The sequence below is a fragment of the Branchiostoma belcheri genome, unplaced genomic scaffold (assembly GCF_001625305.1).
Source record: "Branchiostoma belcheri isolate BF01 breed outbred unplaced genomic scaffold, Haploidv18h27 scaffold4, whole genome shotgun sequence".
NCBI classification, from domain to species: Eukaryota; Metazoa; Chordata; class Leptocardii; order Amphioxiformes; family Branchiostomatidae; genus Branchiostoma; species Branchiostoma belcheri.
Genome location: NW_017804020.1, coordinates 6,767,811 through 6,783,101, shown reverse-complemented (window position 1 = coordinate 6,783,101; position 15,291 = coordinate 6,767,811). Strand labels below are relative to the sequence as shown.

Here is a 15,291-nt window from a genome sequence, read left to right as displayed (position 1 = left end):
CGTAATTCGTAATTGGCGGCGAAAAGTTTGCGTAATTCGTAATCACTACCCCCCCATGCAGGCCCTCTAAAATGAGGAACTCAGCAAAGGCCGGTACCTTCCAGTTTACGTTATCGATCCATGGGTCAAATCCAATTACAGAGAGGTTCAGCCGGGGCCAACTCAATTTCATAATGCGCCGCGTTAAGTCCGCAGCGAAAGCCGATATCCCTCATAATTCCCCCTGCACTATTCATTGCCATTTACACCGCGTAGATATGAGAAACCCAGGCGCTGCTATGCACACAAATCCAAACCAGAAGCCTGCACAGCGTCTTCCAACTACTCTTCCTTCTTACATATAAGTTATTAGACATAAAATGCTACATTTCAAGTTACTGTTGATTAGTTAAACATCCTGTTAAAGAATCCTTGGCCAGACCAGCTCCCAAATGAACATATCATATTTTTTATAAAACAAAAGATTACATTTACATCGATGTCTAATGATTTTTTTTCGTCTGTTTTTTTTTCTTTCTTCAATATCATCACACAAGCAACATACATTGTGGCTTTCAACGACATACTTGTGGCTTTCACACACATGGCTGAGTTGGGCTATACGGTAGAAAACGTGGTATGTTGGGTTAGGTTGGGTTTAGGTTGGGTTAAGGTTGGGTTTAGGTTGGGTTAAGGTTGGGTTGGGTTGAATCTGGACGATGATACTTTATACAGCAGCGTCAACATGATTGGCGTCGAAATCTTCATCGTGATCTGGGATCGCATTCATACTGCAAGGACAGAGGGAAAGAAAGAACAAATGAATATTAGATGAATAGAACTTACATTACTATACACGCTTCCGGTTCGGATAGGAAGAACTTTATTGCACGACAATTGCACATGGTACAATGTATGGCAAACTACATAAAGAAAGTAGCAAACAATAAAATAAATGTGTTGAATAAGACCTAATGTCAAATAAAACCTAACATATCTTAATTATTCAAACAGTAAGGGCTAGCACAAGTCTTTGATAAAGTGTTACAATCGAGGGGGCTAATCACAAGTTTCGGTATTTTTTTCTAATAACAAAGCAGTCCTTTATATAATATCTACCTATTTTTGGGTTGTGGGGACCATTACATGTAAAGATATATTGAATTTCAAATCTGTCTCCAACATCGAGACTCTTGAAATCTGTTGTACTTGAAATTCGAGAAATGTGAATAGCTTGTTACGTAAAACATCATATTTGGTACATTCCATAACAAAGTGAAATTCATTTTCTATATGCTTTGGACAAAATGGATAGGTAAGGGCCCCCAGCTAAATTTTCCTTGAGTAACCAAAATAACCTTCTCTTTATCATAATCTAAATATAATGCACCATTATTTTAAGCATGATCAAGGAGATAACAAAACACATAAAACGTTCTTTTATGGTATGACATTCGTCCAGCGATCTGTCACATTTTTAGTCGCTCGTTGTTCGCAGCCTCAAGTGAAAACGGAGTGTTAAATTATTGCCTGTCGAAACAGTTTTTGTTCCAGCGATTTCTATTTTGATTGCCAGTCATCGTTTTCTGGATAACAAATTTGAGGCCCACTGAATTTGGTGCTATGATGGAATTCGAAGCTGAGCATAGTACGATGTATCCCCATCGGGCCACGTACAGCAAATGCAGGGCTTGAAATACTGGGTGCATGTGCACCTTAGTGCACCCAAAATTGGAGCTGTGCATCCAATATTTTTCTGTGGGTGCACTGGTGCACCCAAATATATTTTTTGTTGGTATTTTTGTACATGTTAAATGTATGATAGTATACAGGATATTCTTGGCATCAAAGTGTCAGAAAAATAATTAAAGCTTTGCTGTAGCACTTGTTTAAGATTTAAGTTAGCTCCCATTTCAGATTCAAGCTCAGAAGTGGAGCAGTAAGATCTGTAATTAAGTTTTGTTTTATATGATGCACCCAAAAATTTTTCTGTGCACCTAATTGTTTTTAGGTTGGGTGCACCAGTGCACCTATTCCCAAAAATGAATTTCGAGCCCTGAAATAGATTTTATGGATGGCATTCTTTGCAGATTCCACATTTAATGGGATAGGGCGAAAAATAACCATGAAGGCAAAAAAAAACAAGATTTTTTAATTTTGAGATAATAAACCAGAACAAGAATTGCGGCAACAAAACATAATATCACAGCCAACATGTCTTTTATTCCTGTATCTTACAGTGTTATCTGTTCTTGTAGATGAGTATACGTCTCGATTATCTAGAACAATTGTAGAAAACATCTTGTCGTACCATCATGGGCAGCTATACTACACGGGGTTATTATATGCGATAGAACACCTTATAGTTAGACCGTCAACACCTGAGATCAATATACCTCTAGTTGACTGGATCTCTGGTGGTCTCTGAACCGACATGTACGACATATTTACCCATATTAACCAGGGCATGTTGACTACTGCCGCAAAGCAACAAATTTTCTTCTTTTTTTTCGAAATCAGGCAAAAATTGATGCGTGCTCTGATATAATCCATGAAAATTCTTAGCTGTGGTCTTACCGATATATAGAGGGTTGCATTACTCTCCGAACAGGGGTTTAAGCTTTGGATTATTTTTGGCGTGTTTTAGGCGTTTTCAAGTTATTGGAATCTCTTTATTGTACTGGTATTTTATTTTTTCGCCAGCCTATGTCTGGCAAGTGGATACCGCATGGCTATTAGTAATTATATTTACCGAAGGAAAATATATTGTTTTTGCTCCATTTCTTCTTCTTCTGATCCAAACACTAACCTCTGACCTGGCCAATGGCCTCTTTTGTTGACGTCTGTCACCATAGTAACTGGTATTGGGTTACATGATGTTGCAATTTCATAGTAGGCATTTAGACTCCTGTCACCATATACATGTTTGTAAAATGTGTTTGAGTAAGAATTAACAGAGCAGACCATATCCGAAGGTAAACATTATGCATTTGCTTTGCAAATGTTACTTTTCTAGTTTGATACTGTCTTTGCAGCCACCGAAATATCTGCTTGGAGATTAGCCTGCATACGGGGGTGCGGACACAGCCATGACTCTGTGCGCCGGCACTGATTGCGACAAATTTGTGGAACTGGGGTGATGTCACCTCGCATTACCGGCGTTGAAATATTAATAACGCGGGAAGGAGAGTGAGTTTATTGCGTTCCGGAGTCAGGAGATGGATAATATTGAACTACAAGTAGAGGGTGCAGAAGGGCGTGGTGCCGGGAGATAGGAGTCAAGGTAGCAGAACACAGTTTTCGCCCTATGGGGATTTCTATAGTTAAGGACCCCAAGATGACTCACTTCGACGCGGTAAAATTATAGCAGGGTGCACTTCACAAATACGAAAATTGACTATGTTTGAGAAGAAGGTACAAACTACAAAATATCTAGAAACCAAAAAATCCTGTCGGCGTATCTGCTCGTAACGTACACTTTGAAATCGCCCTCTACGGACGTGACCTGAACTGCAGCCGACTCACCCGGCCGGAAAGCCAGTTGCGCAATGCGGCCCATTTATACACGAACTGCAAAACCTTCACAATTCAAATCATACAGTCTCAAACCCGATACATTCCTACACCACACAGCACAATTTACATATGGCTGACGCTCTTATCAGGCTTTCTACCCAGCCTTCAAGAATATTCGCTGCACTACTTTCCAGGTCACGAGAGTTTGTTTTGGTTTAAGGGAGACACATTTTGCCATAAAAAAATTAAGAAATTTTGGACTAAATGGAAAATTTACTGTCTTGCCATGGTGTACGTGTCCATGGTGTTAAACTCAAGTAGGTGATTTTTGACAGCTTACTTGTCACATCTACTTCTCTTACCATCTACTCAATGGGAGCACAATGGTGGCACCACAAATTAAGTGCGCCTCGTGTGGATTTTTTTAGTGCCAACCATAAATGCCAGAAATTATATAATTGCACAAATATGTTAAAAAGTAAAAGTTTATCACAATAACACGAAGATATTTTTCATTTACAATATTTCAATTTTGAAAAAAATTAAAGTAATGCCCCTTTAATGACGATAAGAAAACGTCACATGTTTTAGCACGATGCTGAACTTAATTGCAACACAAAGATCAAATTTTCAACGACCACTGTCACCTTCTTAATGATAAGTAACGGTCAATCCATTCCGAACGTGAATCTGCGAGAGGTACGGACACGTGACCTTATTCACACGAGACTTTAAGTATACGTTACGTCACCAGTTGGCCAAACATGACAGGCAGTTTATATCGTCCACCGTCTCTGTTTAATGATTAGTCGTTACTTATCCTCATGAAGGCGACATCGGTCGTCCAAAATTTGATCTCTATGTACCTTTGTAGCTGTAGTATAGTTTAGCAGATGACACAGATGAAGTTCCATGATAACACATGTTGCAGTACGTACCTTTGCTTCTGCTGATCCTTCTGCACATTCCCATTACTTTTACTGCCACCTGTATCAAACAACCAACCGTCAAGTCAATCTCACAGCCTGGCTGCGGTAGTCAATCGAGGATGCCTTTTTTTTCATTTGGAGGAATATGGACTTCTAGGTAAAAATCAGCCAACATCTTTATTAGGCCACACCAACTTAAACTTTTTCTCGGATTTGCCACTTTTTTCTGATTTGTAAGAAGAATGTATTTAGATTCGAAATCAACTCCAAATGTAAAATGCTCATATTTTGACCATAACAGTTGAGGAAAGTCCTTGTCTTACTAGTTGTTACTGTCTTACCGTGTAACAACACACTGATTTGATTGAAGGTTCAAAATTTATTGTTATTGTTTGAATTATAAACCATTCCGGTATATGTGGATCCTATTGTAGCTTTTGGGGCTATTATAGGGATGCCTAGACCTGTTTTTTTTCGCCCTGTCGCTTCATATTTTTTTCTGAAAAAGCTCCAAGAACCCTCAAATCAAACTGGTGTGGTCTGTTGTTTTGGCTGGATTTGGCACAATTACGTCAAAACCGACCGGCACATCCTCTATAAAACATCTTTACACACAGGAAAAATCGTATAGCTTCCTCTCTTATATAGTCTATGAATAGAAACAAAGCCCAAAGAAGCACACCAATATATTTTTACAAAGCACAATTCGTAGCCCCTGGGGCGGATGTGGAACAACGCACCTCACAGATATTGGACTTCGATACGGACATGAGTTGACCTCAAGGATGACCTCTACTTTATCTCAGCTCAGAAAGTTTTGACTATCGCCAATGAGACTGACTTAAAAGAATCTGAGCGACAATTCCCCCTTATCTATTGGATTTTTGGTGAGTTTTCACTTTCAAATGTCGGTGAAGTCTAATTGGAGCCGACGGCTTGCCAAGATGGACTCTGATATGGTGTGTTGCAATAGTCCTATTGTGTTTCTAGCTCCTAAAGACATCCGATGCAATTTCAGGGTGGCGAAACAAAAGCATTCTGGAGAGGAAATCTGTCTGATATCGACTTTTACTGCCATTTCTTAGCATATTTTCATCATCCTTTTATACTTCAAGCGTTCGAAATAAGCTACGTGAGCAGTCTCTTAATTTTGGAGTACCATTCATAAATAGCTAGAACGATACAAAACAAACAGCCGTTTTCTGTCAGCAACATTACATTTTGCCACACGGATTGATATTAAAAGAATGACAAGAAAATTGACCTTGAAAAGCCAGTTTTACCGCCCTGAAATCGCTTTGAGTGCCTTTAAGGTTACTAAATAACCCATCCTGAGGACTTTTGGGGTGTCCCCTAAAATTACATGTTGCAGTTAAGTACGGGCTTTGAATTTTCGTCACAAAGTGTTTTGTTGCAAGATGATAATTTATGCAAATTTTTATGACGTCACAATGGCGTCATCAATAGTAAGGAGGTCACGCCCATTTTAAGAAAAAAAGCATCTTCAAGCTAGTGCTTGAGTAAAAACTCGCAATATTTTTTAAAAATGCTACATTGCTTTAGGTATAGCGTTGTTCCATGTCCGCCCAACGAGAATACACCACAAGTTTGGCGAAATCATGAGGGGGTGTGAAGCTACAACACTAATGAAATGATCCTACTGTCGTTCACGGTCAGAATGACACCCCCGTTCTTGAACGTTACTTTTCCCGCATCATTTGGGAATCGGAATGAGTTGTTTGATGTCAATACTTGAGAAGTTCTTTTTTTTCTTGTAATTATAACTTTTTGTTGAACTTTTAGAATATTGAACGTACATAGACCGTAAGCGGGTTTAGGGCTCAAACTGCGCGTGCGCGATGTGATGCATTGTGGGTAATATGTTTAAGTGGATGGCCCCTAAAAGAATATATTTCAAACACGTCTAGACAATGCACAAGAAAACGGTTACTCAAGCAACTGGATAGATTTTAAAAACTGTCACTGACTATCGTTGAAGAGGTTCATCAGTCACGTAGAATTATCAGTTAGTAGAATATTCCTCAATCAGTGACTCTTACCCCTACTCCGCCAGGAGGTGGGGGAGGTCAGAAGATCCACACAAGTCTCGACCTAGTCTCGTGTTCTCGCGAGACTAGGTCACTCCGTGAGCAAGATGTACAGTAGACATCGAAAATTTGGAGGTACGTGTTTCTACCTGTCAAAAAGAGTCACTGATTGAGGAATATTCTACTAACTGTCACTGACTAGTTTTTCAAATTTTAATTTTCAAAACTAGTCAGTGACAGTTTTAAAAATCTTATAATATCCAGTTGCTCAAATAACAGTTCTCTTGTGTATCTCATTACCTGAGTGTCTGGACATAGACAGGAAGTATTTACAACTTGACATTCACCTTTGACCTTCAAGTGACCTTCACCTTTGACCTCGCGCATGCGCAGTTGGAACCCTGGCCCTGCTTATTGATTGAGATCGGAATCAAGAATAACGTTCGGAGAACGGTTGTGTGATGCTCACAAGGATCCCAAGGACTACAACACATCTACAAAATGTCAATCAATCAATAGACTATTAAAAAAAGGCAACTAAAGTATATATATATATAATGGCATGTCACGACCGAAGAGAGCACGTTGAAATGAATGGTTGTGGTTGCTGACATGAAGTGCGCATGAGTTGAGAGAGGGTATATATGAAGGGGCAGGCACACACGTTGAGAGCACCTCACTGGCACAATGCGAGAGATAGAGAGAAAGAGAGAGTACGCGTGAAAGAGAAGACAGGAGTGTTAGCAAAGACAGAAGAAATAGCAGTGCAGAAGCCACGTCCTTTTCTTTCTGTGAGGTGAGTATCGATACCTGAGAGCCCTTTGAGGAAGCCCTTCTTCTTTGCAAACCAGACTCCAGCACCCAAGCCCACCGCAATCAAAATCAAGACTAACAGCACGATCACAATGGCTACTGAGCTGGGGGGCCCTGTGGACAGGAGATAACCGAAAGAAGTACATGCAAAATGTATGCGGCAGATGTGTCGTGTGGTCATATGGGTATAGAGAGAGCATATAGAGTGTATATAATATATATACATAGATGTGGATATCATACCCAAGCAAGTTTCCTGCATTATTCCAGCCAGCGGCGGCCAGCACTACCAACATTAACTGCAGGACCAAGGGGGGGAGAGGGATGGAGACCCCTGTGTGGGAAAACAAGCGTGAAACACACGGCGTGATGGGGTCAGATCGCTGCGCCTGTTTGCTTCCACCTCTCACCATCCTAAGGAGCAGACATCACCATTGCGTTTCGCAGTGAAGGTAGTAGTCCCTTAGTATTTTTTTTCAAATCTTTTGTTTTTCTCTTGCCAATTTTCGTCCAGGTTGGAGACTTTTGGGCTAGAAGGAACAGATAGGGTCTAAAATTTACCACTTAGGTTAGGTTTTATTCATTTCACCAGTTTAGTGGGCGTAATGACACATTTGAGTGGTTAGGTCTCGGTCTCCCATCCGGCCAGAGCGGAAAATGAGGCCAAAAGTAGGGTTTGTTTTAATACTGTTGTATGAGTTTGCGCTGGTCAACTCTGTTTTTTTCTAGCCTTGTGACTTTTTGCAGACGATTTTTTTTACATCTAAATGTGGAAAATACTTTAAATCTATAATTTTAAAAACATTTTGTTTCAGTGTCTTTAAATATAGCCTTCAATGACCAAACTAGATGGTGATATCTGCCCTGAAACTTTGCACATACCTTTTCTCAGCTGGCTGAGTGCAAAATAAAACAATACCAAAACCAGACATGCACAAAAACAGGTGTGGATTACGTCACATTCTGAATATGTTCTTCAGTGCACGGTGATTCCATATAAACCACAGAAAAATAACGTCATGCAATTCTAAGTATATATCAAGGCATATCATACAATATCGTCATTCAAACAAGCAGAAACTATACGTAAATCACCATATGTCAACGTGAATTATATCCGATTCGATGGATTCATATTTGTATATACTTTTAGTAAGAGATAAACGTGCAAAACTAAACCTTTGTAGCTTGATAGCATGTCATAACTAGACAGCCTATGAAACAATATGTAACATTCCTAGTTACTTATTCATGCTAATACTATTAAAGTAGTGAAAACTAGAAAGTGCTTATGAGAGCTTGAATTAGAATAGCAAAATAACTATTAATTTTGCTCAACTAAAGAGTCCAGCCAGTCAACTCACTTTCGAGTAATATTCTTCCGCGTGTAGTTTTTTCCTACCCTTTTCACTAAAGGCTGTAACCGCGGAGCAGTCAAATATTTGACGGGTCACTCAACAAATTTCATAGATAAAAACGAATATATCTTACGTTTTGTGTTTTATGTTGTCTTTGAAATCATATTTGTGCATCATGTTCTAATCAGGAAATCATGCGTAAATCCGATGTGTGTGTGACCACTGATTTTATCATATGAATTCAAAGACAACACAATACGATAGAATATGTACGAACATTTCCAAAAATTTGGTCGCGGTCTAGTAGAAAAGACGCCTTGCGTTTTGTGTTCGTTTCACTCGGCTAACATTCGATACCCCCAATCCAATTTGTGTGACCTCTGATTTTGTAATATGAATTCAAAGACAACACAATACGATAGAAAATATGTACGAACATTTCCAAAAATTTGGTCGCGGTCTAGTAGTAGAAAAGACGCCTTGCGTTTTGTGTTCGTTTCACTCGGCTAGCTAATATTCGATACCCCCAATGGACATAAAACCGACTCATTTGATTAGGCTTGGAGATTTCCATTCACTGCGCAGCGGAGTGTATCACTGATTTGAACAACCAGGGGACGAACTCTATCATTATAAGCAGAAACCATGATTGCCTTCTGTGTTTATTCAGCACGCCCCAATCTAATATTTGCACAAGAACTAAATTATCGTCCTCGGTCTCAATAAAACCACAATTTTGCGAGTATTCGCTATAGTCTTCCTATACAACTTAGACGACCTAACGTACAGGTACCATAAATGTTACTGCTACATTTTATTGCACCCTTTCGATTTCATGAGCGAGTAAACATCATGTTTAAGTATTAATTGGCTTGGGTGGAAGTCGTCAAATTTACAGTACTAATATCGGTGTACCTTTTATGCACAGTTCATAACGGCTAATATGAACATGTAGAAAAAATAAATCTAAACGTTACAGCAGATTTTAGAGATCATTGCTCTTTCAAAAATGATTCTTCATATGCATGCTATTAGGAATTCTGAGTCGTAAAATTCTATCTCATATTTCCTCGCCTTTTTATTTACCTTTTGATAAAAGTTAGAATTGGTCGATTTTCATAATACACGCAGAAAGAAATGCAGTCCGTTGACTGCCCGCATGGGGGCAACCTCTTTAATTGTTACAAGGTCTTACCTGCGTTTCTCTCCAGTCCGTCGCCTATAACTTCTGCAAAAGATAATAACGGAATATAACGAGTTAGTGGTTTTTGTGTACATTAACATAACGACTATATGAAACACCAGCACTGTCTTCCACCCAGTTATGACTACCATAATTAAAAGAATAGGATAATTAAATATGGTGATCAAAGAAAGAGAAGAACAAATCGGGGTTTCTGTTTTCAAACGTTTCTATCAGGCCACAGCATGTAAACTTTATGGATGACATCCTCCGCAGACTCCAAATTTAATGCGAGCGGGCGAAAAAAAAACAAGACGGGCCGAAAAAAAAAGGTTCCTACATTTTAAAATTTTGACTCAATCAATGTTCAAATGGTTTTGATTCAGTGGGAACATCACATACACGTACACACAGCCAGCATCTCATATCACTGCATCAAAACATTCTTGTCTCCTCTCTTGATGTTATCTGCCATCCACCTTCCGGCATGGCAACAGACATCTTTGCCCATTTTCGGCATGTTGACCACTGTCAGAAGGCAACAAAATTTCTTGTTTTTTTTTTCCCAAAGTCAGGCAAAAATTAATCCACGCGCTGATGTCATCCATAAAAATTACTTGCTGTGGCCTTATGGTAAATTGCATACTTTTTTCTGAAAATGCACAAAAGTATGACGACGATGTTTCCCTTTAATTCTCCACCAATGGGCGTCCAAGATGTGTACTTGCCTTTTCGGTTCGTTGTTAAATAAACGTCAGTAGGGGTAGGCTCTGGAATCTCATTCAGCTCTTCAATAGTGTATAAAGAAGGACACGTTAATTTTCATGATTTTTTTTCTCTTTTGGTTGCTGTTGTTAAATTGGCGGGATGGGGGAGGAAGGGGCAAAAAGCCTGAGCACCCACAAGCCCAACTTTCCACATGCAGATTTGTATAAGAGCACCGCAATTTATACCGATTAATATTTGCTTAATATTTGGGGATAGGAAACCTTGATTCGAGGAAAACCCGTTGCAACGTTACGCTAAGGTCACAATTTCAAACCGGGGCCCGGCCGGGCAGGTTACGGGAACAAACAGTACAGCATAAATTACAACAAAAACACAAAAAAAGGTTTAAACAGCTAATCATGAACACCATCTGTATATTTTTTCTGATATGAATTGTTTATTTTTGCGTTCACGCAACCAGCCCGGCCGGGTCCCGGCTTGGAAATGGGACGTTAGAATTACTTAAAGCTTCAAGCAGCTATCAGCAATTATTGCAAGAAGGCCTATGTTTTCAGCCCATTGCATACGGCTTCAAACGATCCGCTATCGGCAGTTTGGTTGGCGGGTGAACATTGGCTCTTCCGCAGCCTCAACCACGCACCTAAACCCTGGAAGCCACCATGCCAGCGTCCCCACTTTCATGCCAAGTTTGCCGCTTGTATTTATCAAACAACCCTGGCTTAAGCCGACCCACACATTCACGAATTTGGCCTTGGCTAATGTCTTCTCTTTGCAGCCGCTTCTGAAGCCTGTTAGAGGATCCTTCTCCCTGCGCAAGCCCTGGCCAGTCGCCAGCCAATCAGATACACCCGCTATTGTTGGATGAGAAGTTACCAGCCAATCACGCTCCGTCTTGACCGTATAGAGCGACGTGATAAGTTGGTGACGGCTGGCCAGCGCTAACGCAGCGAGGAGGACCAATCACAGCCGAGTAAGCCCTTGTTTACAAGCGGCGGACCTGGCATGAAATAATTTAATTAATGCCATCCTCTAATGACTTGCCCACCATCTGCGCACTACCTGGTACTCACCGTGTTCCAAAACGGAAATGGCTTGAGAACTCGTGCCCATGTTGTTCTCCGCTATGCAGTTGTACACCTTCAAGTGACCGGAGTTCACGTTGTTGATCGTCAAAGTGCTTTTTCTTTTGCCGTCTGCAACAGAAACAACATCACTACAGTTAGACATCGATATCTTTAGTTGTTACATGTAGCAAAAAAAATTTAGGAAATTTTTCTGGGACCTTTGACCTAACTTAGACGTATACGTTTCACGGACGTGCCAAGCATGTGGAAATAAATACACTAGAGAAGTAACATTTGCGCAAATGCATAATGTTTACCTTCGGACATGGTCTGCTCTGTTAATTCTTACTCAAACACATTCACATACATGTACATGTACTACTAGTATATGGTGACAGGAGCAGAGCAGACCATGAAATTGCAACATTATGTAACCCAACACCAGTCATTATGGTGACAGACGTTAACAAATCATTTCATTGGTCAGGTCAGAGGTCACTGTTCGGAGAAGAAGAAGAGGAAGAAACTGAGTAAAAACAATATGTTTTCCTTCGGTAAACATAATAAACTTCAGAATTCGACAGATAATAATAAACAATACACAATAGAAAGACAAATAAACATGCAGAAACATCGAAAACAAAGCCTCCGTATGAAAAAAACACACTACCGCATCTATCTGAATAGCCCCTACCAGTACCCCCATGTATCCCCCGATTCAGCCCCCTAAACCTTCCCTGAGCGCTGCTAATTGTGAATCACGGACAGGCTAAATGAGTCTGGTGTGTCCGACATGAGTCCCTGGCCTCCTCACCCGCCCTAGTTCACCACGGCCTCGGGAACTAAGGCCACAGCAAGTAAATTATTTGGATAACATCATCCACAGACTCCAAATCTAATGCGAGCGGGCGAAAAAAAAACAAGGTGGGCCGAAAAAAACAAGGTTCCTACTGTTTTAAAATTTAGACTCGATCACTGTACAAATGGTTTTGATTCAGTGGGAACATCACATAAACACAGCCAGCATCACATATCACTGCATCAAAGTAAGTAAGAAAACATTAAATCAGAGCCTTGTCTTGTCTCCTCTCTTCATATTTATCTGCCATCCACCTTCCGGCATGGCAACAGACATCTTTGCCCATTTTCGCCATGTTGACCACTGTCAGAAGGCAACAAAATTTCTTGTTTTTTCTTCCAAAATCAGGCGAAAATTAATGCGCGTGCTGATGCCATCCATGAAAATTACTTGCTGTGGGCCTAACGGCCACATTTCCTTACTAATTGGGGAGATCTGTTGCTCAAATGAGATCCACGCAAAGTAGACTTAACGTTTACAGTAAACATGGGAGTAATTTACTATAAAGCACTGTGATTGTTCCAACCGAGTTGTCTTCGTAATGGATCGTAAATTCTCTAACTCCGAATGATCAGAGTGCGAAGTTTGAAACAACGTTCTGACAGCGCGGTAGGACAATTTTGGCGTACGATCTGAGGTATTCCAACGGTAGTTTGTAATGATTCTATATGGCTTTTTATGGTTGATGTGTTATAGCCTCTACCACACACCGCGGATCGCTGGAAAAATAGTAGAAATTGGCCGAAATAAAGGAATGGTATACCAGGGAAGATCCCGGGCCATAGAAGATCCAATTCGCGACCCACGACCTATGGCCCTGGATCTTCTCTGGTATACTATCCCCTTATTTCTGCCAATCTCTACTATTTTTCCAGCGATCCGCGGTGCCTGGTAGAGGCTAGATGTGTTACGCCGAAGGGTGGTTATACCGACTATACAATACATACAGAGCAGACAGATGAATACGCGTTCCTCTTTGCCGGCGTAGTTCTGCCTTTGCCCAAACAACCGCATAGATCGGCCACTAGGTCACATAGCACGAGTTATTGACTGTTATGGTCTGTTCCAGAAACATAAGCGTAAATTTCACATATGGACAAAACTTGAAAGTAGCTTTTTTTAAATAAATTGGGCCATTAGGGTAGCCATCGTGATTAGAACCTGTAGAGCGGGTATACGGGTAGGAAGAGGGGTATTACGTCCATGAAAAATGAAGGTATTGTTTTTGGTGTGTGTGTGTGTGTGTGTGTGTGTGTGTGTGTGTGTGTGTGTGTGTGTGTGTGTGTGTGTGTGTGTGTGTGTGTGTGTGTCTCTGAGTGTGTGTGTGTGTGTGTGTGTGTGTGTGTGTGTGTGTGTGTGTGTGTGTGTGTGTGTGTGTGTGTGTGTGTGTGTGTCTGTGTGTGTGTGTGTGTGTGTGTGTGTGTGTGTCTGCGTGTGTGTGCGTGTGCGTGCGTGTGTGTGTGTATGTCTGTGTGTGTGTTTGTGTGTGTGTGTGTGCGCGCGCGTGTGTGTGCGTGTGCGTGCGTGTGTGTATGTCTGTGTGTGTGCGTGCGTGCGCGTGTGTATGTCTGTGTGTGTGCGTGTGTGTGTGTGTGTGTGTGTGTCTGTGTGTGTGTGTGTTTGTGTGTGTGAATGTCTGTGTCTGTCTGTGTCTGTCTGTGTGTGTCTGTGTGTGTCTGTGTGTGTCTGTGTTTCTGTGTCTTCGTGTCTGTCTGTCTGTGTCAGTATGTGTGTGTCTGCGTCTGTGTAGTCTGTGTATCCGTATGGCCCTTAGGTCAGGTTGTAATGGATATGGTTGGGTTCAGTCTAATCAGTCGTTAATATAATCACGTCTACATCTGGTAGCGCTCGCCGTTTTGACGATGTGGTCTCTGTATGTGACCTCTAGAATCTTCCGTCGCAGCAAATTCATTTTTAAAATGCAGGGACATGCGGCAGCGTGTGCGCCTTGAAGCCATCGAAGCACCAGACACCTAGACCATTCTATCACTCTCATTCTGCATTTGACAGGTTCCATTTCAAGCCCCATTTACACATTTGCTCTGGTGGCCCTTTTGTAGCCTCCTCATGTATTGATGGTTGATGAGGAAGAGAAATAAAGTAGGAATGCGACACATCCATTTCTACAATGCAGGAACACGCGTCGGTGTCAGTGCGCCTGAAACTGTCGGCCACCTATTTCAAGCTTCGTGGATACGCCACTAGCCTGGGTGCCAGACTGTTGGCAGGGTCGCTAGACAGGCTAGCTCCTCGGATCCAGGACCAACACCAAGGAATTTTTTTACCACAGACTCCTTCAGTTCGCGATAGATAGATTGGACCCCGGCACGTGCAAACTCTGCGTTCGGCAGCCAGGCGTTCCCCCGGCCGACGAGAGTATCTTGTCGCACTGGGGTCTGGCATCCAGGCTAACAACGTACTTAGTATTATTACGTCTGCTGTGTTTCCTTTTTTAGCTTCTGGTCACGTCAACAGACGGATGTACACAGCTGGCTGGCACGATCGGTCATGCACAAGGAATCTTCCAATAGAGGCACATAAAGAGGGGGCAGAGACGCTGATGATGACGATTAAGCCGCTGGCAACAGGTCTACTCCAGCGAGCTCAAATCGCCGTACTTGATTCGAAAAGCCATCATTGTAACGTCAAGCTGCTTCAAGATTGATGCACCAGACAGGCAGGACCTGGAGCCATCTCATACCGTCTCGTGAGGTCCGTGGATATCTGCAGGGTTGATTTAGTGTTATTACGATAATTGCCAGTTAAGAGCCGTTACCCTTGTCTGCCGGTTTGATAGCAAACAGTACCTGTCT

At 41.4% G+C, this 15,291-nt stretch overlaps 1 protein-coding gene across 5 annotated transcripts in view; it reads right to left on the bottom strand.

Annotated features, from left to right (window-relative positions):
- Nucleotides 1–503: 503 nt before the first annotated feature.
- LOC109477384 (carcinoembryonic antigen-related cell adhesion molecule 1-like) overlaps nt 504–15,291 on the bottom strand; it is a 94,406-nt gene continuing 79,618 nt past the window's right edge. For 2 of the 5 annotated variants that reach the window (XM_019778625.1, XM_019778626.1), the window contains 6 exons: nt 11,626–11,748; nt 10,555–10,614; nt 9,839–9,871; nt 7,283–7,399; nt 4,434–4,482; nt 504–770 (listed from right to left, as the gene is read on the bottom strand). In XM_019778625.1, the coding sequence (XP_019634184.1) occupies nt 707–770; nt 4,434–4,482; nt 7,283–7,399; nt 9,839–9,871; nt 10,555–10,614; nt 11,626–11,748 (446 nt within the window). In that variant the 3' untranslated portion in view covers nt 504–706. Of the gene's footprint in view, nt 771–4,433; nt 4,483–7,282; nt 7,400–7,528; nt 7,620–9,838; nt 9,872–10,554; nt 10,615–11,625; nt 11,749–15,291 lie in introns of all 5 variants that reach the window. The other 3 variants (XM_019778628.1, XM_019778629.1, XM_019778627.1) reach the window with 3 other exon arrangements.